General features: G+C 34.1%; 1 protein-coding gene across 3 annotated transcripts in view; it reads left to right on the top strand.

Moving 5' to 3' along the window:
• The first annotated feature begins 345 nt into the window (after window positions 1-345).
• LOC128549511 (uncharacterized) overlaps window positions 346-21,462 on the top strand; it is an 84,210-nt gene continuing 63,093 nt past the window's right edge. Inside the window, exon 1 of one of the 3 annotated variants that reach the window (XM_053526275.1) lies at window positions 346-542. In XM_053526275.1, the coding sequence (XP_053382250.1) occupies window positions 534-542 (9 nt within the window). In that variant the 5' untranslated portion in view covers window positions 346-533. Of the gene's footprint in view, window positions 543-15,255; window positions 15,478-18,071; window positions 19,030-21,462 lie in introns of those variants that run through there. The other 2 variants (XM_053526277.1, XM_053526276.1) reach the window with 2 other exon arrangements.

The following is a 21,462-nucleotide window of genomic DNA, read 5'->3' as shown; positions in this document are numbered from 1 at the left end:
AATGTGGTGTTTACGTTAAAAAAACCTGAGATATATTTAGTGTGTTTGTTTCTATCTGCTACAGACATTACTCTGTATCTAATTCCCACATGCTTCATTCCGATTGCTTTTATTTTTAAACAGTCTAAACGTTTGTTGTTTTATCAAAATTAAGTTTTAAGACGGACTTGAATACATATAGTGGGTTTTTTTTCCGCTTGAATAGCCTTTCTCCTCTACTTATAAATACACGAAAATAATTATTGTTGAAATGACGGTGTGTCGTTGTGTGAAAGAATTCTATACTTTATATAGCCCATTAACAAATACTTTATACAAATAAAATATATAGTCTACCTTAATGCCTGTATACGAACTTGTCAACTGAATAAGGGATAATATGGTGGAAAATATTGTAGTTCCTAGTTAAAAATGCGCGTTTATTTTTAAAATTTATAAACCATTATTTAAATGACACTTAGTAATAACTGAACATTTAAAGTTAAACAATATCCCACTAAACAAAGTGTTAAGTGAAACTTGAAGACGGAATTATGAAAAAGGTAAGTCATATTTTATAATTAGGGTTTAAAATGTTTATGCTTATACAGTAAAACCTGAATTAAGCAGTCCCCTGTATGAAGAAGCCATTTGCCTTAAGCAATCACCTGTATTAAGCAGCCATTTGCCTTAAGCAATCACCTGTATTAAGCAGCCAGTTGTCTTAAGCAATCACCTGTATTAAGCAGCCATTTGCCTTAAGCAATCACCTGTATTAAGCAGCCAGTTGTCTTAAGCAATCACCTGTATTAAGCAGCCATTTGCCTTAAGCAATCACCTGTATTAAGCAGCCGTTTGTCTTAAGCAATCACCTGTATTAAGCAGCCAGTTGTCTTAAGCAATCACCTGTATTAAGCAGCCATTTGCCTTAAGCAATCACCTGTATTAAGCAGCCATTTGCCTTAAGCAATCACCTGTATTAAGCAGCCATTTGTCTTAAGCAATCACCTGTATTAAGCAGCCAGTTGTCTTAAGCAATCACCTGTATTAAGCAGCCATTTGCCTTAAGCAATCACCTGTATTAAGCAGCCATTTGTCTTAAGCAATCACCTGTATTAAGCAGCCAGTTGTCTTAAGCAATCACCTGTATTAAGCAGCCATTTGCCTTAAGCAATCACCTGTATTAAGCAGCCATTTGCCTTAAGCAATCACCTGTATTAAGCAGCCATTTGTCTTAAGCAATCACCTGTATTAAGCAGCCATTTGCCTTAAGCAATCACCTGTATTAAGCAGCCAGTTGTCTTAAGCAGCTTGTTCTAATTCCAACCTGACTTAAACAGTCCCCTTTCTTAAGCAGACGTGTTGTGTTGTTCCCTTGACTGGCTACCTAATACAGATTTTACAGTATTAATTTACGGTTATGTAAGACATCGTACTGATGATATAGGATGAAGATAAGATGATTTGAGGTGCATAGGAAAGTTGAAGAAAGAATAAACCAAATTTTAAAATTTAAATAAAGACCAGTTCAGTCAAATTCGGTACTTGTGAAACCTAACCACCTCCCTTTACCTGTTTGTAAAATTGCTACCATATTATATACATAACGTGTAAAGTTATTGTCCTAGATCTATAAACACTTTTCATTGCTATAAATATATCGTTGTGAATACATACCGAGGGCTAAGCGAGAAACTATTTTATGTTGTACTTTATGTATATACAGTTACAATAGTTTCGCGTTCAGCCGACGATTGTCAATTAAATACGATATATTCAAGCTATATATAAAAGTAATAAAATCATAATATTGACTTTAATAAGATCTAAAGAAATTTTCATACACAATAAGCAAAATGATTCCTGTTGTCTAGAAGAAGAATGTTCAAAGACAGTCGCGTAGTCGCAAGGAATGTTTTATAAAGGCTATTTTATAGTTTAAAAAAGGAAAGGTTATGCTAAATTTTACAGTAGCTAAAAAGTAAAGAGCAATTCTAAACTTTTTGGATTAAAACATTTAAACCTTAATTAAGTGATAAAAATGAGTATCTAGATAACTTTTCTTTTAAAACAGCATGGCAACTACTTGGGGATTACAAAAAAGACATTTTTCTATACACAACACTTTTTAAAAAAGTATTTCTTATGCGAAGTCAAATTCACGTTTAGGGTATAATCCAATTTAAAACTACACGTGCATTATGTTCCAACGTCTTGATAAAAATCTTATGTTTATTGAAAACACGACTCGTCTTTTTTTTTTTTTTTCTTTTTTTTTTTTTTCAAAACATAATCACAACAGCTTTTTCTTATAAAACTTATTATTGGCATTAGATATGTTACTTCATTATTCGGTATGCTTTAGGTTAGCATTTCTTCCGGTGGTGTATGCTGGCTCTCGGGGACTTAATTTTTGTTTGAAACAAAAGACATGAGTAAGAATTAGGAAATAATATACAGCAGTACCATGTTTTAATATATCGAAACAATACAAAGAAGTAATACGCATGTGGAATAATGTCACGAGGGCGTAGCTCGAGTGGCCTAAAACCAATTTTTATTGTTGAGATATGTGGAAACATGGTTCCGCGATATATTACATGTATTTCGATTCTAATATGTCGTTTATGTAAGCATGTAGATGAAATAGGAAAGCATTATTTCATGGCGCATGTATTGTGCCAAATATCGAAGGTCGACGTGACGTTAAGCGTAACTGTGTTTGGCCACCAGAAGGCGCGGTCACATTTCCCAATATGTATACAGTGAAAATTTTAAAAATCTTCCTGTATGAATGTAAAATGGAAAATACGGGAAGTAACAGGTCCCGTTGAATAACTCCAGAGCGCGTGGACGTCTAATGGGTTATTTTTCACAGTATGTGTGAATTAAATGTAGCACCATTCTGTTTTTATCATTTCTATTCTGAAAAGCCTTTTATACAGAATGACAGATCAAATGTTCTAGCACTCTTTCTAGGCGCTTGTATGGTGCTAAATAATACTCCAACGTGACGTCAGATTTCCATGTTTTGACGTAAAATGTTGCATGGATTTTTCAAATTAGAATTGACATTTTTTATATTTCCTCATTTTCGTCATGATTATGTAATGTAACAGCCCGGCGAGTGTTCCCGTTGTTTGTCGGAATAGGCCAGACAAAGGCCCGATGACTGCCAATATTATATGAACCATGTGAATTTATCTTCAAGATATGCGTGTGAACTACTACCTAAAAGAGTTTTTGTTCTTGAATAAAAAAATAGTGGTTCAATATCGGTCACATGTCGTCGACCTAGCTTATAACCGACTGCGGGCGGAATGATAAATGTGCAAGCGATCTTGGGCCGTCATGTCCGTGCTTCGTGTTTCTGTATCTGATTACTGTTCGTGTGACGTCTGTGCCTTTTTTTCCAGACGATTTAATGTGAGATGTCTATTTAGACGATTTATAGACCAATAGGAACAATTCTCAAGTTCTTGACAAAAGAACTTAAGTTTTGTAACAATCAATTAACTTGTCACACACTGACTTATGTTTTTAAGAACGGAACTAAACAGCAGAGTATGCTCTTGGATTTCTACGGGATGAATGTAATATGACAGCTACGACCGTGTTATATGATACAAGCAGTTTTACTATGAGATATCGTTTCCTTAGTTACCAGTTACATAATGTTAATTAAGGGAGAAGAGTAATTTATAGAAGACATGTGATCGATCATTTGAATATTTTAGAGGGGTTGCTTGTACGTAGCACGGAGCGCTGCCGCAGAATGATTTAAATGACATGAGATGGTTTTAGAAATACAGTACAACTTCTGTAGTGAAACTCCAATGGATACATTGAAGTATACTTGTTATACTTAGACTGTTGATCTGTAGAGATTCATTTAGTGCACTTAATGGTACAGGATATGATTATTACATACTCGTTTCTATTCCCCGTTAAGTTACACCGGTACCGGAAACGTCAATATTTTTCTATACACTGACGCCTGAATTTCATATCGGGTGCGTGACGTAATTCAGTGTGTGTTGTTGCACTATTTTTTTTTCTGTTTAGTTCAGTATTGTTAGTCCTATTTAGACTATTGAACAAATTCATGATAGGTTATTATCTTTGCATCGGGAAATATGCACTCGTTCTTCAACAGAAGAATATTGCGCTCCTAAAGTCTAAAGTCGCCCAGTATTTCCGCTGAAGAACTCGCGCATATTTCCCGATACAAAGCTAATAACCTATAATTATCAGATACAGTGCTTATGCAGCTAAATATGCGAGAAGACCATTTGATAAATACACGATGGACTGACTATCATTGGTAGGGAAACACTTTTTAAATGTCAGACAAGCAACTCCACAAATAGATTCCGTTTCCAACAAGAATGAAGATTGATTATCAAGTCAGCATAGTTAATTTAAAATGTGTCTTACAGTGTAAATCAGGAGGATCTCTTTATACGGAAAAACGTAGGTTGAAATTTATAATCCCGTCTCGCTGTGTTATATTATATATAAATGCTAATAGATGGGATGAGTAAAAATTCCAAGGTTTGTCGAATTGGCTTGTAGCCTACAGCCTCGAAAGAAAGATCTATTAACAAAAACATTAAAAGATGCATATAATCGTTTCCATGTGTCTTAACTCCGGTACTAACACTTTGCAATTTCCGTGTGATAACCTGCTTCCGTTAGGCGATTCGGGGACGTAAATATAGCTCAAAGCGAATATAGCGAGACGAAATAGCGGACAGTGCCGAAATCGCTTACGGAGAACATGTAATTTGCCGATATTTATTAGGAGTCCACTTCCATAAATACATTTCAATAACATCTGTTCGTTTGTCTGTGAGAAATACCGAGTTTAGCATTGTTACAGACATTTAAGTGGCGCACGAAATCTTAAGGTCTTATATACTACTTATCATATTTTATAAAGTTTGAAATGATCAAATAAACCTTATAGTTAACCTGAACTTCAAATTCAGACTTATTGAATGCATTTCATGTTTTCGTACATGTTGACGTCAGCAGGGTGGTCCTTGTTATACTGAGCACATCCTCTCTGTAACATTTGCTTTTTGTCTCTCTGTCTCTCTGATTTATAGCATGAATTTCAAAAAGAAAGACCTATACTGAAAGTTTATACACTTTGAATTCCGCGTCTGTTAGCCCTGCTTTATGTCAGTTATTACTTCTTGAACAGAACAGAACAGAACATCTGCGTTTGGTATTGCTACTTTATGTTTGGCATTGCTACATTGTGTTTGGTATTGATACTTTATGTTTCGTATTCAATTTGCTACTTTGTGTTTGGTATTGGTGTTTTGTGTTTGGCATTGCTTTGAAGGACAGAACCTGCTGAAATAAAATGTTTCATGTATTTCAAAACCCTCTGTTTACCTTTCTCAATGATTGCTTAAATGTCGGATGATCGTAAAAGTTATGAGGATTAACTTAGTTGTCATGTTTGTGAAATGTAGTTCTCAATAATTTACATAACAGGTAAAAAATAGAATGAATTTATGTTTTGTGTATGTGTATGTTCGGGTTTCTGCACTTCCTGCCATTTGCGACTGAGTTTAGCTTAACCAATTATTGAGTTTCGAAGATTTTTTCACAACAACATTCTTTCATAAATAATAGTCTTTCCACTGCACATTCATACACAGATTTTATTTGCATACGAGGGAGAGGGAGTGGGGGGGAGGGTATTATTTATATATGAGGGAGAAGGGGTGTGGGCACACACAAAAAAAAATCGATTTTTTTTTTCAGATTTTTGCAAGCTATGTCATATACTGAGTGTGTACTTTGAATTCCTTCTAGTTTTTACTAAACCTGTTTTAACAAATTCCACAAAGTCATCAAGGTCACTTCAAGCAAGTTATATAATGTAACATAAGCCGGCATTACCTAAATGTTGTTCTCGTATAATTTTAAAAAAAGCAATCGTCACCAGGTAAGTAAACTTACAAGATCTTCATCATAAAAGATTGATATATTTATATGAGCCATGCCATGAGAAAACCAACATAGTGCGTTTGCGACCAGCATGGATCCAGACCAGCCTGCGCATCCGCGCAGTCTGGTCAGGCTCCATGCTGTTCGCTTTTAAAGCCTATTGGAATTGGAGACACTGTTAGCGAACAGCATGGATCCTGGCCACTATGTTGGTTTTCTCATGGCACGGCTCATATGCTTTCCATAAAAATACTCAATAAAAATTAATCAAAATCCGAAAGAGACAAAGTACAACATTTCAGATTGTTAGTCTTTTGAAAGAAAACACTTTGCTGAGCTTTTTCTGCAGAAATACTAACAACCTTTAAAATAACAAAACGTCTTTTAAATGTTCGGTAGATGAAATCGCTGCAGATGGATATATTTTTTATGCTCCCCATAAGTATCCTCAATCAAAAATTTAGTAAAAGTAATCTGTAGATATTCGCATATTTTGAGAAGAAGTGTACTAGCAAAGCATTATAAAAAAACAACTCAAGCCCGATATAGGTTAAATAACAAGTAAACTATTTTGATGTAGCAAATGATTAAATTTTTATACGTTTTTTTCACCTTTCAGATGATATAAGCCGCGCCATGAGAAAACCAACATAGTACGTTTGCAACTAGCATGGATCCAGACCAGCCTTTCGCGGATTTCGCTAACAGTTTCTCTAATTGCAATAGGCTTTGAAAGCCGCGCAGGCTGGTCAGGATCCATGCTGGTCGCAAACGCTCTATGTTGGTTTTCTCATGGTGCGGCTCAGTATCTACATAAAGTATTGAAATCAATCCTTAAAAAATTAAAACTCAAGACGAAAACGAAATAATCGTACAAGGCAGTTGCTTTCGTCATAAGACTTACTGATATAGACTCTGTTTATCAAAATCATAGGCAATGTTGTAGTTTCGTACATAATAATTTTAGTATGTAGAATTGTAACCGATGTTACAATATTGTAGCCTTTGTTGTGATTTCGTACACGATACTGTAGTCCACTGTATCGAAACTGATATTTCAATATCGTAAATAATTTGATTTCATCATAGCAATGTTGTAACATCGTATCCGTATGTTGAAGTTTCTCAGTTGATGTTTTTATATTATAGCCAGTTTGTACTATCGTATGTAGTGTCGTAACCCCTGTTGTAGTATCGTAACCGATGCTGTAATATCGTGACGGATGACGTAGTATCGTAGACGATGTTGTAATATCGTGACCGATGACGTAGTATCGTAGACGATGTTGTAATATCGTGGCCGATGACGTTACATCATAGACGATGTTGTAATATCGTGGCCGATGACGTAGTATCGCAGACGATGTTGTAGTATTGTAGTCGATGTTATAGTATCGCAGTTAATATTTCTATATTCTAGCCTCTGTTGCAATATCCTTGCCTCTGTTGTAGTATCGCAGCCGATATTTCAATATCCTAGCCTCTTTTTGTAGTATCGCAACCGATATTTCAATATCCTAGCCTCTGTTGTAGTACCGCAGTCGATATTTCAATATCTTAGCCTCTATTATAGTACCGCGGTCGATATTTCAATATCATAGCCTCTGTTGTTGCATCGCAGCCAATGTTGTAGCCTCACAGCCGACACTGTAAGACCGTGTCCGACATATTAGTATCGTAGCCGATATTATAGTATCGCAGCCATTGTTGTAATATGCAAACAAATGTCGAGAGAAAGTAATCAGACGTAAGAAATTATAAAGGAATGAAAATTCAACTTTTGGTATATCTCGATATGGAAACAGGAGGATGTAGGGGTAAATCAGTGAAAAGTACTAAGGAAACAACATATATGGAGATGATTGCTTAAAGTCATTGTAAGCAACAAATCACGTCTGATCCTCTTAACTCTCACTTTTCTTAAAACATAAATGTCACGCATGTAGTATCAAAATAACGCGTGTGGTCAGTAAAATTTAGATCACGTGACTTTGTACATTTTTTGGTACAAATGAAATAAGTACACTTTGCGGTCAACAATAATAATATAAAAACTCAGTATGATACCGTTACTATTTAAGCAATCTACATTCAAACGAGACTTAAATCGTAGAAACATTTACTAGAATGATAAAAAATACACCAACGGAATTAGTCTATTTGCGGTATTCATAATGGCACAAGACCTGATAGAACCATTAGATATAAGCATTAGAAAAGATACAGAAATTGTGAATATTCAAACGAATTTATGTAATATATAGGCTTATTGTGACAGTGTGTCTATCAGATAATCGGCTTATCGGTTTTCTTGGCTTGATTATGGTTAAGTAGAAATTGATTACATTTCAGTAATCGGTGCTTTATTGAGAACCATTATGATTTACACAGAAGTTACAGAGAGGCAGATAAACTGTATATTAATTGATTTATGTGTTAAATGTCTGTTATACGTTTCATTTTTCTGCCTAGCAATAAGCAATAGTTATAACATAAAGGGTGAACATTTGTGCATAAACCAGCAGTTTAAATACCCAGATGATGTTTTTCTTGCCTGAGTAGATGTCCAACATTTTTTTGTTAATAACTAGATACAGTTTTCTGTACAATCTCAATCTAAGGAGACCTTTTTAATTACATGATTTTAACAAGACTTTCATAAATCCCTTTTATTTAATCATGTCATTTCAGATTTTATCTATTGAAATACTGTAAAATCATTTAATTTTGTGGGCAAGAAATTTCGTGGCTTCGGTCAAAACGACAATTTTCTGGAGATATGAATTTGTGGATTTCAACTTTTGAATATAAAATCAATGGGAATTTTACTTGTTCGTTGGGATTAAATTTCTTGGACTGACTCAACCACGAAAATTAGTCCCAAACGAATATTAATGGTTTCACAATAGTTTTGAGTATTTGTTTTACATATTTACGACTAAAATGGGTTACAAAATGCATAAACAATGAAGGAATAGTATTACAGTTGAAAGGTTGCTGATTTTGGCATCTCCAGTCCATAAATTTCCATGTGACCCCTACACACATCTTAATCCGCGAAAATATTGATCAAATATTATAAGTGATTTCATTTTATACGTGTCAGAGCAAAGATATGTTTCACGCTGCAGTCCTACACATTTTTGTCCTTTCACTGGTCTTCAAAATCTTTGGCAGTGGCATCGGTATCATAAACAGACGGATAGCGAACCATTTCTTTGTCATTTATCTTCTTTCATCAAGGGATGCCAGTCAGCATTTTCCTGTGATACAAGACTGATTAATTAAATGAGTAATCTACCCTTATCACCACACTGCATGTTTTCTATGATATACAACTATTAGGCTACATGGCGCTTGACATGAAATTTCGGGAAGTAAGATCCTTTTATCGTGCTATATGTACGAGTATACTACCTAAAACATGGAAAGTCAAGGACATTGGTCCAAGAAGGAGACGTAAGGACAATAAGGCAATATTTCAAATAAACAGTTTATTAAGCAAATTTTACGCATTTTGCGCGGTTATTAATTGTGGGTGAAATAGTGCTCATTCATATTGAAAATCGACAGTAAGGAAAAATTTCTCTGTACATGTTATACCCTACCCCTAGGTATTCTATAAGAACCATGGTCAAGAAGGGGGAAATGTACTAACCCGTTTCAATCGTATATTTCTCAACTTAAACGCGCAGTTTGGTGAATGGGTATGAACAAGTGATAATTTGTCTTCCATCGTGCACCAGTCACATTGTCACAATATTCCATATTGCTGAGATTATCAACATATTTTATGCTTTCGACAACGTTACAGAAAAAACTTGCTTGACCTTCCCTAATGAACATCGTGTCTAGAGGTCACGGCAGTGTGCACATGTTTGGCGAAATGTAAACAAACAAAAACAGAATTTAAAAAAAATCAATTTTACACTAAAACTCGAAATGATGAATGAAATTCATCTTGTGTATGATCTTTAATTTGAAATCGTACATTGTTCTGCATCTGTTCTGTTTATTTTATTCATTTTGCACTTTTATGCTGCATTTTCACATTTTAGCGAACACGTGTAGTAAAATGACGATTGACATACATTTTCACAACAGCCAATCAGAATGGTTTTGTAATCTAGAACGGAACTTCACCAGGGAAGCTCAAGCAAGTTTTCTTGTGTAACGTTGAAATAACTATAAACTACGCTTTAAGATGTATTGAAGAAATGTGACCGGTACACAATGGAAGATAAATTACCACTTCTTCGATGTCCATAACACACATTTACCGAACTGCGTGTTTTAGATATGAAATGCGCGATTGAAACGGGTTAGTATATTTTCCCCTTCATGACCATGGTTCTTATAGAATACCTATAGGGGGTTGGTATAACATGTACAGAGGCATTTTCTTTCTGTTCTGGTGCCAGTGTTGCCGTATATGACATCTTTAACTTAAATAATGACCGTTACAAGCCAAATCAAGAAATTAAAAGTACTGTTCCTTTTAATATATTTCTCGATTTAGAACATATTTAAGTTAACATGGAATCCCCTTACAAAATGCTTCATGTTAAGCAAGCCTGCGCTTATCCAATAGATTTATACACAGATCAAGTGGATTATGAATATTCCTTATGACATCTATAATACAACAAGTTAAAATTACCTACTTACAACTGTTCCACCAAAACATATGATCTGCAGCTTTTCTGCTGTTTATTCATATTCCAGTTATTGCCATTCATTGACATCTGTCATCTGTCAACATGGTTTGTAAGACTGGATTAATTATTTATCAGTTTCTGAGAGAACTTGGCATAGCAATACAATACCGTAATAACAATCATGTCCATTCAATGATTCGTGGTACACATTATTACTGTAGATATGTATTGTCGTGAATATTTGTCGCAGCACAAAGAAATGGGAATACAGTTTTGGAGACTAATGTTTGTCTTGTCAGAACTAGTAAACTTGTTTGAAAAACAGCAGGCTGTTTGAAATTGCTTAGTTTCAAAATAATTTTGAGTATAGCAACTATTAAAAGGCAGATCTTATTGGTTTGTACAATGTCATGGTGAATCGTATTGGTTTGTACAATGTCATGGTGAATCGTATTGGTTTGTACAATGTCATGGTGAATCGTATTGGTATCGTTTTGGTTTGTACAAATTCATGGTGAATCGTATTGGTTTGTACAATGTCATGGTGAATCGTATTGGTATCGTATTCGTTTGTACAATGTCATGGTGAATCGTATTGGTTTGTACAATGTCATGGTGAATCGTATTGCTTTGTACAATGTCATGGTGAATAGTATTGCTTTGTACAATGTCATGGTGAATCGTATTGGTTTGTACAATGTCATGGTGAATCGTATGGTTTGTACAATGTCATGGTGAATCGTATTGGTTTGTACAATGTCATGGTGAATCGTATTGGTTTGTACAATGTCATGGTGAACCATGTATTGTTCCTTTAAATTATTAAGTTTGTATGCATATGACTTGACGTCCATAGAAGAGACTTACATCTGAGAAATATTTTTTAAATAGATGGTTACTTATACGTTGTTGGTCTAGAAAAGAGTTACGGTAATGCCTACATACAGTCATGCAATATCTGTAGAGTTAAACACTGAAGACCCATATGCCTTTCAGTGATTGAATTACGCGAAATACGTTTCAACAGTAAGGACAGACTATCTCTGAAAATTTGATTACTATTATCTTATTGCCTGGTAAAGTTAATCAGATTTGCGGTGTATATGGTAAGGCTGTTTCAGCTAAAGAATGTATGGTGACATATTTCTGCATCCACTTAAGCAGATACTTTTCGTGAAAATTCGTATAGTTTTCCATTCGTATAGTTTTCCATGAGAAGATACTTTTCGTGAAAATTCGTATAGTTTTTCATGAGAAGAAACTCTTGTTCCAAGTGAAAAAATAATCACGAGTGTGACAACTACTGCATGCGGTATAACAAATAAATGATTTAGATATTTATTGCGAAACCATGCTTGTTTCCGTGAAAAATGAAATGTTAAATTTTTGTGCATACGCCATTCTTAAAAATATAAGCATCATGGAAATCTTATAAAAAGAATATTGTGACATATGTTCGATAACCGACATCCAGATAAGATTTTCACGAATACGTTCTCCTAAATTCACGAAAGTTTATTCAATTTTTCGCGAAAAGTATTGTTTTTTTTCACGAAAGTTCATGATTTCTTTTTTCATGTAAATGTTATGATTATCGTATGCAGAAATATGCCACCATAAGAATTATGTTCTGACAGTCTGCATTTAAACCCTTTCTTTTTTTATCTTATTTTTTTTTTGTTTGTTTGTTTTCTATATAACTCATCAAGCTATTCAAATGGCAACAAAATAACGTCTTCGTTGCCAAAAACAGAAACATCCAGAGTTAAACGTGTACAAGCGATTACATAAAAAATATCTACTGCAGTTTCTTGTGGATAACCACATGTTACCTAAGATTTTAGTCTGTACAAATGTTCACACGTGCCATGTGAGATCATATATGTACGTGTTATCTGAGATTTTACCCTGTACAAATATTCATACATATAGATTTTACCCTACATAAATGCTTATATAGGTGCGTGTTATTTGAGTTTTTATCCTTACAAATGTTCATACATGTACGTGTTATCTTAGATTTTATCCTGTACAAATGTTAATACATGTACGCATTATCCGAGATTTTACCCTATACAAATGTTCATACATGTACGTGTTATTTGCGATTTTACCCAGTACAAATGTTCATATATGTACGTGTTATCTGAAATTTTACCCTTAGAAATATTCATATATGTACGTGTTATCTGAGATTTTACCCTGTACAAATATTCATACATATATACGTATTTTCTGAGATTTTGCCCTGTACAAAAATGTTCCTGCAGCTTATATCACGTTGATTGCTATGGGACAAAACATTTTTTGGCATGGTGTTGACCTCCATATAAGTAATATGAATCACTTGCGAGTTCTTTTAACAATCTCGCCTTTGTCTTTGCATTTTGTCCTCATCAATGGCAATTATAGTTTCAGTAGCGCGATGAAATATAGGATGACTATCGAAATAAAAGATGACACTATGAGACCATACCTACTACATTTGCAGAATTTTTCTGCTTTTATCAAATATGTTTGGTTCACAAATTACCAAACGCGTATCAGAACTGATTACATTTGAACACTTCTTATAACCGTAACACCAAACAATATCATGTTCTTCACAAAATCACTCTTTATAACAGTAACACCAAAAAAATATCATGTTCTTACAAAACAAACAAACTTTATAACAGTACCACCTATTAGGTAAACAATATCATGTTCTTCACAAAATTACTCTTTATAACATATAACAGTAACACCAAACAATATCATGTTCTTCACAAAATCACTCTTTGTAACAGTAACACCAAACAATATTATGTTCTTCACAAAATCACTCTTTATAGCAGTAACGCCAAAACAATATCATGTTCTTACAAAACAAACAAACTTTATAACAGTAACACCTACACAATATCATGTTTTTCACAATATCACTCTTTATAGCAGTACCACCTATTAGTAAACAATATCATGTTCTTCACAAAATCACTCTTTATAACATATAACAGTAACACCAAACAATATCATGTTCTTCACAAAATCACTCTTTGTAACAGTAACACCAAACAATATCATGTTCTTCACAAAATCACTCTTTATAACAGTAACACCAAAACAATATCGTGTTCTTTGCAAAGGCACTACTTTTTAATATACACGCCAAAACAAAACCATATCCTTCACAAGAGCACTCATCACAGTCCGTTGTTTATTACGTTTGTCTGTAGATAAGTCACTCAATATATATCATATCCTGCAGTTACAGCTACGGTACGAGGACCGTTCTAGAATGGTTTATTTGCAACAGATGGATTTGATTACATTTAGTGTATCTCTGGGGAGTCTATGTATCATAATGTGTTCAGTAAAGTATCACTTTTGTCGTCATCACATGTTAATTGGCAATTGAACATAATGTACTGACTTATATAGACATTTCTTGCAAGAAATTAACACAACCGTCAGCAGGCAAGGTCCAATTTAACTGATTTATTTAAGTTTCCTACACATTCGTAGTTTAGCGTTCTGCTGGTACAAGTTCAAGAACTTAAAGTAATACATCTACTTTTGATTTCAATTTCTGTTAGGTTGGCAAGTCGTTTTGCAGACAAACTTGTCTAAATTTATTACTGGTTTTTGGCAAGATTGAAGCGAGTAAACGCTAATTGATTATAATAACGAAAATGAATGCCTTTTCATACTCTTTTGAGATCGTTTTTCTTCTGGTGTGATTTTCTTTTGTGTTATTTCTTATTTCGTAATGGAAGTAGCTAAAAAGTTCAAATGACCGAGGTTTTAATTAATCGCTTTCTTAAGAGAGTTCATCGTTCAGATTAACTCTGGAACGTGGTAAAAGGAACGATAAACAACGCAAGATGCACTGATCATTTAATCTACAAATGTTCTTAGGATGCTCATGCTATTTTGCACATATTTTTAATTTTAAAGTTAACATAACCATATTTATCTAAAGGCAAGAACCTCCTTTTGAATATAATATATTGATTTCGAATTTCAGTAAATTATGTACATTTAAATAGGAACTAACCTTTAAGTTCAGATGTATGAAAATTGTTTAGCTATTGATATAGAATGTCAATATTGAAATATCATTGGAATCTGTAAATGGTGGAAAAGATATACTGCCCCTTGTCGTGGCATTTTGATAACCCATATTTTGGGTTGGCTTTTGGGATCTTTCTTTCATTTTGTTGTTTTTATTTTGTTAATTTCTTATCATTGACATTTATCATTTAAACAGCAGTGTATATATTAGAATAAATATGACAAAGAAGGACACTGAGAAATCTTAACTACTACTGTAAAGTTCCAATATGTCGAAGTGTTTTATTATTATCAGATATGCTTTGTTCACTAACACTCTTAATTCCTAAAGCAAATAATTACAGAACAACACTCCTCCTATAGAGAAAACACCAACACAATTTAGTGTCTCTATTGCCTCAAACTCATTTCAGTTAATATTGTCATGCACGTGCCGTCGTTCAACAGCAGAAATTGTGATGTTGATTAATTATTTATCAGTTTGTGAGAGCAGGCGACAGACATGGAGAACTGTGATACCAATAAGGCAATAACTGTAGTTGTGCAAAGTTCGTGTTGTTTGTATGGAGAAAACATTTTTTTCATATAACGTTGGTGTTGTTTTAGTATAGCGTTTGCCCATACTGAGGCAGGAAAATGTGGATTATTTCTAAATGACTATATCATACAATCGTCTTTATTTGTTTATCGGGTGATGAAAACTGTCATGTCTATCGTCTACATCATGTCACTCGTATGGAGTTAGTACTCGTCTTGATGTAATGATGTATAGAATTGGAGTTGTCAGTGACACATAGTGCTCTGTTAAGGTATAAAGGTAAGCTGTTATATATATGTTTGGTATCAGTGAACAACCATGAAAGAAATCAAAGTGCACAAGAGCATCATGTATTGAATATTCAATTGATTATTTATTATTTTAAAGAACTAAGGTCTTGAATCGATTTTGATAGCACCATAGAAACAATTGGGTCTAAAAACTTACCAGAGGTATCGAATCTCAGTCAAAACAGAAACGGTTATGCCATGAAGACTGCACTCAAACTTGCGAAAAAAGTAAACCGTTATGGTCATCATTGTTTATGTATAGCCTCATGCTGTAAAATATTCGGACAGGTCAAGTCCGTCGTTTAAAGATATTACAGATCCGGTCTAACTAGGTATTCATTTTGGGTCAATATTTTGTTTAGAAATTTAGTGTTCTGAAACCGATATTTTACCTGTTTTCATCGTGTGAAAACCCGGATCGACAGGCTGAAAATGTCGTACGATGAAGTGCTGAGTATATATAAAACGTCAACCTGCTCTCCCTTGACATTACTCAGAATTGTTTGGTTTTTATTTATTTTTTTTTTCTTGCATTGATATCGGTCCGCCTTGTGTAATTTTCAAATTAATTGTTCCCTATTACCATTTTAAATTTGGCTTCAAGTTTGAACACGACGTAGCTGCAGATGTGTTTGTTTGCTACGTGTATATGTTTTCGTGAAACTTGTTCGGAGAGTATCTTTCAGGTTATTTTGTTAAGATGTAGTTAGTATATGAAATCATTAATACATATTGTCGCTTTTTAACAGAGGAGTTTGTAAACGTTTATTGTACTTTCCGTCGTTCTTCGAATAAATTGAACTAAATGTTATGTATATCTGAAGGCAGTACATTCTGTGACACCTGCAGGGACAATTAGGTCGCATTAGTAAATTGATTACTTGCCTTTCACAATGGTGAGCCTAACGTTGTTTACGACAGTCACGAGAAAAGATTGTGTGGAGATTATCATTGTTTTGTACCATATCCGGAAAATTATATATTCCATTCGATTTTATTGAAAATCGACTTTATTCAATGATGATCTATAGCAACCAGTTACATTAGATATACAAACTATATATATATTGCACAATTGTGTAAGAAACCATGAGGCGACGTCGTATAACTCGTCTTATAGTTCAAACATCTTTTAACCAATGAAAAGTGAAGGATTTTCAAAAAAGTAACCAGCTTATTTTCACATTATTATATAAAGGAAATAAATGAGTCAATTAATCTCGAAGTGGTTCAAAATGTATGAGAATTCATAGATACGCTTACTTTGAATCAACAACATTCAAGGGGCGGAACAACTGCCAAATACAGGGACTGATAATACAATTAAAATGTCATTTCGATAAACATGCACCCCTCGTTCATGAGTGAAGATTAGACAAGCCAATGAAATTCAAGAGACTGAAGAAGGCGCCGATTAGTTTACTTTAGACATAGTTTTTTGTTGTTGTTGTTTTAACCTTTCAAAAAAATGAGAGGAGGTGTTTAACTATAAGTCTGTTATAGATCATTTATTGATATTCTAATGCATTAGGTTTTGCCTTCACTACGCTGTGCTCCGTTTCGGTAAACATAATTGCATTAATAGAATTCAAAAGTACAGCTTAAAGAACGATTTAATAATGCATCAGAGAGTGAGTAGGCAGTAGATACATTAGGAAAGACATTGCAAGAGAAATGCAACCAGTAAATGTGCACAGTTCTTTTATATTGGAAATTGGAAAATCCTGTATCAAGTTCAGGACTGCACGTGGTGTAATGGTATGTCATTAAATAATGGAAACTGCAGACTCTTTTTCCATTAAAATATAAAGTGAAAGTTTCCTTTTTTAAAAAAAATTGAGCATAAATGATCGGTTACAGTATTGACTTGTTTGGTAGCAAATTGGTGTCTTTGGCTAGTAGTGAATTATGTTTTTGTACAGAATTGCAGGTTTAACAATATGTAAGAGGTACGTCTTTGTTTTATACTACCTGCCTATCACTTGTGTGTACATATCAGTTGTATTTACATATCAGTTGTTCCTACACACTACATATGAGTTGTGTGCACAAATTAGATAATTTAACATGCATGCATACACTAGAATTTTGTTATAAGGCGGCTGCATTCTTAGAACGTGCTAATTTCTTTCAATCTTTGCCCTGACGTTAGTATAAAAATACCCTTAAGATCTTTGTTCTTATGTTAGTATCATTTGTTCTTATTAAGATTTGCTCATGTGTTAGCGTCAAATATCTCTTTATTGATATTTGTCCATGTGTTAGTATCAAATATCTATTTGTTAATATTTGTCCATGTGTTAGCGTCCAATATCTCTTTGTGAATATTTGTCCCTGTGTTAGCGTCAAATATCTCTTTGTTAATATTTGTCCATGTGTTAGCGTCAAATATCTCTTTGTTAAGTCCATGTGTTAGCGTCAAATATCTCTTTGTTAAGTCCATGTGTTAGCGTCAAATATCTCTTTGTTAAGTCCATGTGTTAGCGTCAAATATCTCTTTGTTAATATTTGTCCATGTGTTAGCGTCAAGTATCTGCTTATTTTTCTTTGTCTTTGTTTTAGTGTCAAGAGTCTCCTTATTAATCATTTTGCCTTGTATTGTTGTATTGGTGTGTCAAAAGTCTCTTTATTAATCTTAAAGTTCGCTCTAGTGTAAGTGTCAAAAATCTCCTTATTAATCTTAATGTACACAAATTAGAATTAGTATCAAAACTCTCCCTATCAATCTATACCCTTTTGTCAGTACAAAACAAAAAAAACTAAAAAAAAAAAAAACGCTCATTAGTCTTTGTCCTTGTATTAGTACATGTATCAAAATTCCTTTAAGTTATCCCAATCATTGCCCTTGAGTTAAAATTGTCCTCATTAATCTCTGTGCATGCGGTAGTGTCAAAAGTATCTCACCTGATGCGAATACACAGAATTGAGACGCTGCAAACACCTTATTTAAATTACAATTGAGTCTCACAAACATTATCTCCAGTGTGCCTGCTACATCATAACACGTTTCAGTTCAATTGCCACTCGCTGACGTCTGTCGTCTATCAACATAACTTGTAAACTGGATTAATTATTTATCAGTTTCTAAGAGAAAGCGAATGGCACTGGGCATAGCAATACAATATCGTAATAACAACAATTGTGTCAAGTCCATGTTAAACGTGCGGTACATATTTTCATTGTAGATATTTATTGTTGTCATGAATATTGTTCACGGATAGTGGCAAAAAATCATAATAAAGAATTGGAAAATAATGTTTGCCTTTCATGGCTGGATAAATTGTTTACCGGGTACTGAGGCTGGATAAATTGCTTACCGGGTACTGAGGTTGGATAAATTGCTTACCGGGTACTGAGGCTGGATAAATTGCTTACCGGGTACTGAGGACGCTGTTGGAATCAACAATTAGAATGCTAGAACGGCACGCTGTTGGATTACTGTATGATTTTAACAATTAGTATTAAGTGTACATTGACTATTAATGAGCAGATCGTATGGATTTATACACGCTGATCCCATTTACCTTTTTAAACTATGCAGGTAAGGCATTAATTTAAAAGGTTTTGTGTACTTATATTTATGGTTGGACGCCAGTTGTAGAGACCTTCGCAACGAAAGGCACTGTGACGAAATGTTAATAATTTTCTTTTCTTTTTGTGCTTTGCTTTATTTCTAAAGTCATTGTCTTTTTTACGTTAAGTTTTGCTGCATTTAAGGATTTAAATCCTGCTCCTGTAAAGAAAATAGAAGTATTGTGTATAACTCTCACGTACTAGAAGACATATTCCCTTTTCACGATTTTTTAGCGATTTAAACGCTGTCTTACATAACTCGGCAGTTTGAGAGATCTGGATAAATAAACCAATTACAAAACATAGAAGAATTTTGTAGCATTAAGTAGTTTGTGCAGTGTGACTTTGTAATTTAATAGAAAAGTTTAGCGTAGACTATATGTCCGCTCTTGTGCGCGACAAATATAAAATATTTATGAATAAAAAGATTTTGTAAATCAAAAGTTTCTGAATGAGCAAACATTAAGTAAGACCAGTGTCAAATGTGAAAAAAAATGGGAAACTGGTTATTATAGCTTCGATATTCCTTCTTACCGTTTATTCTAGTGAAGCTGTGCTTTACGAGGAGAAGCCGTTCAATAAAATTGTCACGCTGACGGCTGCCTTTCAACAACAGGGCTTGTATTACAAAATGGGAGTATTAATTATAGGTTTCCGAGAAATATGCGAAGGACTTTTAGAATAGCGATACAATATGCCAATATCATTAGAACTTTGGTCATACCCAGGGACATATAAATATTGTTATTACTGTAATCTATTCATTGTGCATGATATTTTCGTTTTGAGTTTCTCTGTAAATAATTTATTTCAAGGACGAGAGCGTTGGACTGTTTTGAACATTTTTATCTTGATAAATATGTTTGCTTGCTTATTGGTTAAAACTGTCACGTCGTGTATGTGTGTGAGACATTTTAAAAGCAAATAAAATTCTGGTAGTTTGAGAACTGCTTTCTCGTGTTTTTTAATATTGCGGTTTATGCCGGTTAGTGGGATTAAAAACCCTACTGTACATTTATTATCGTTACTGCCGTTTTAAATACCGTGTGTCTTTCTGGGTACTGTGTATTCTAAATTTCACATGACAGGCAGATGTTGGCCAGTATTTGCATGAGATAGCTTTGTTACACCTCAGAATGGTAGCAACGCATTTCGGTAGTCACTATTTCCAAAAAATAAATTCTCCGTCGTTAGGTGATAGTACGAGAAAGTTATGTCCGGTATACAAAAATTACGAGCGTTTGATATTTACCTGTCCAACATCAGTAAGTCTCGGTGAATTAATAATCGGTAACCCTCGGAATCAAATTCACTACCTGGTTGGATATTTTAATTGTATTTCACTATATTAAACAACATTGAAATATTCTAAAGATTTTTGGTGGATTAAGGCTGCATGTCTACCTTGCATATACTTTTAAAGGTATTATACAACCAGTCTTATTGTGAAACCTGGCACTAGTTCATGCGAACGAATGTCAAATAATTGTAGTGAACAGTTGTGCCAAGTTCCTTCAATATATCTCGATGTATGTCAAAGTTAGTTTCATTGACCTCTCTCGTGTGTGTTCCAATGGTCCTGTCTGACTGAATCTAGGGCCGTTATATTTTCAAAGTCAAAAGGTCCAGGTCTGATGAGTTCATGACTCTCTTCGAAATAATGTTGTTCATTTTTCACAACATATTCTATATGTGAATCATGAGATTAATAATTATTAATACTGTTTTGCGTTGGATATGTACATATCCAAAGTATTTTGGTACTACATTTTTGTAAACTACTAACTTGCGTTGAGTGTAACGCATTTTAGTAGTGACTACCAAAACTCGTCTGAATTTTGGTAGAGACTACCAAAAATGCGTTGTACCATATACATTTTTTATAATTTATATTTTTCACAACATGTTGCTTTTCGGGATTTCTTTTATATCTAGCTTGAAGCATACATTTTATGAACAATGCGCGGTTCACTGATTGAATTTCGCTAATAACGTTTTACAATAAGAACAATGTCAAAATGTCTGATTCACGTGATTTGATTATGGCTCTCTTACACAGCTAAATGAGATTTGCGCTATTCAAGATATGGTGACTTTACAGTTTTTAGTGGTTGTAGGAAGACATGAAATAGACAGTTACCTTGACAAAATCATAGACTGGGCGAGTTAATAAATGAGCCGCAACATGAGAATACCAACATAGTGCGTTTGCGACCAGCATGATACCAGAACAGCCTGCGTATTCGAGCAGTCTGGTCAGGATCCATACTGTTCGCTTTCAAAGCCTATTGCAGTTAGTGAAACCGTTAGCGAACAGTATAGATCCTGGCCAGGCTGCGCGGATGCGCAGGCTGGTCTGGATCCATGCTGGTAGCAAACGCACTTTGTTGGTTTTCTCATG

This window comes from Mercenaria mercenaria, chromosome 16 (assembly GCF_021730395.1).
Source record: "Mercenaria mercenaria strain notata chromosome 16, MADL_Memer_1, whole genome shotgun sequence".
Classification (NCBI taxonomy): Eukaryota; Metazoa; Mollusca; class Bivalvia; order Venerida; family Veneridae; genus Mercenaria; species Mercenaria mercenaria.
The sequence above is the reverse complement of the archived record's forward strand: the minus strand, read 5'-3'. Positions and strand labels throughout refer to the sequence as shown.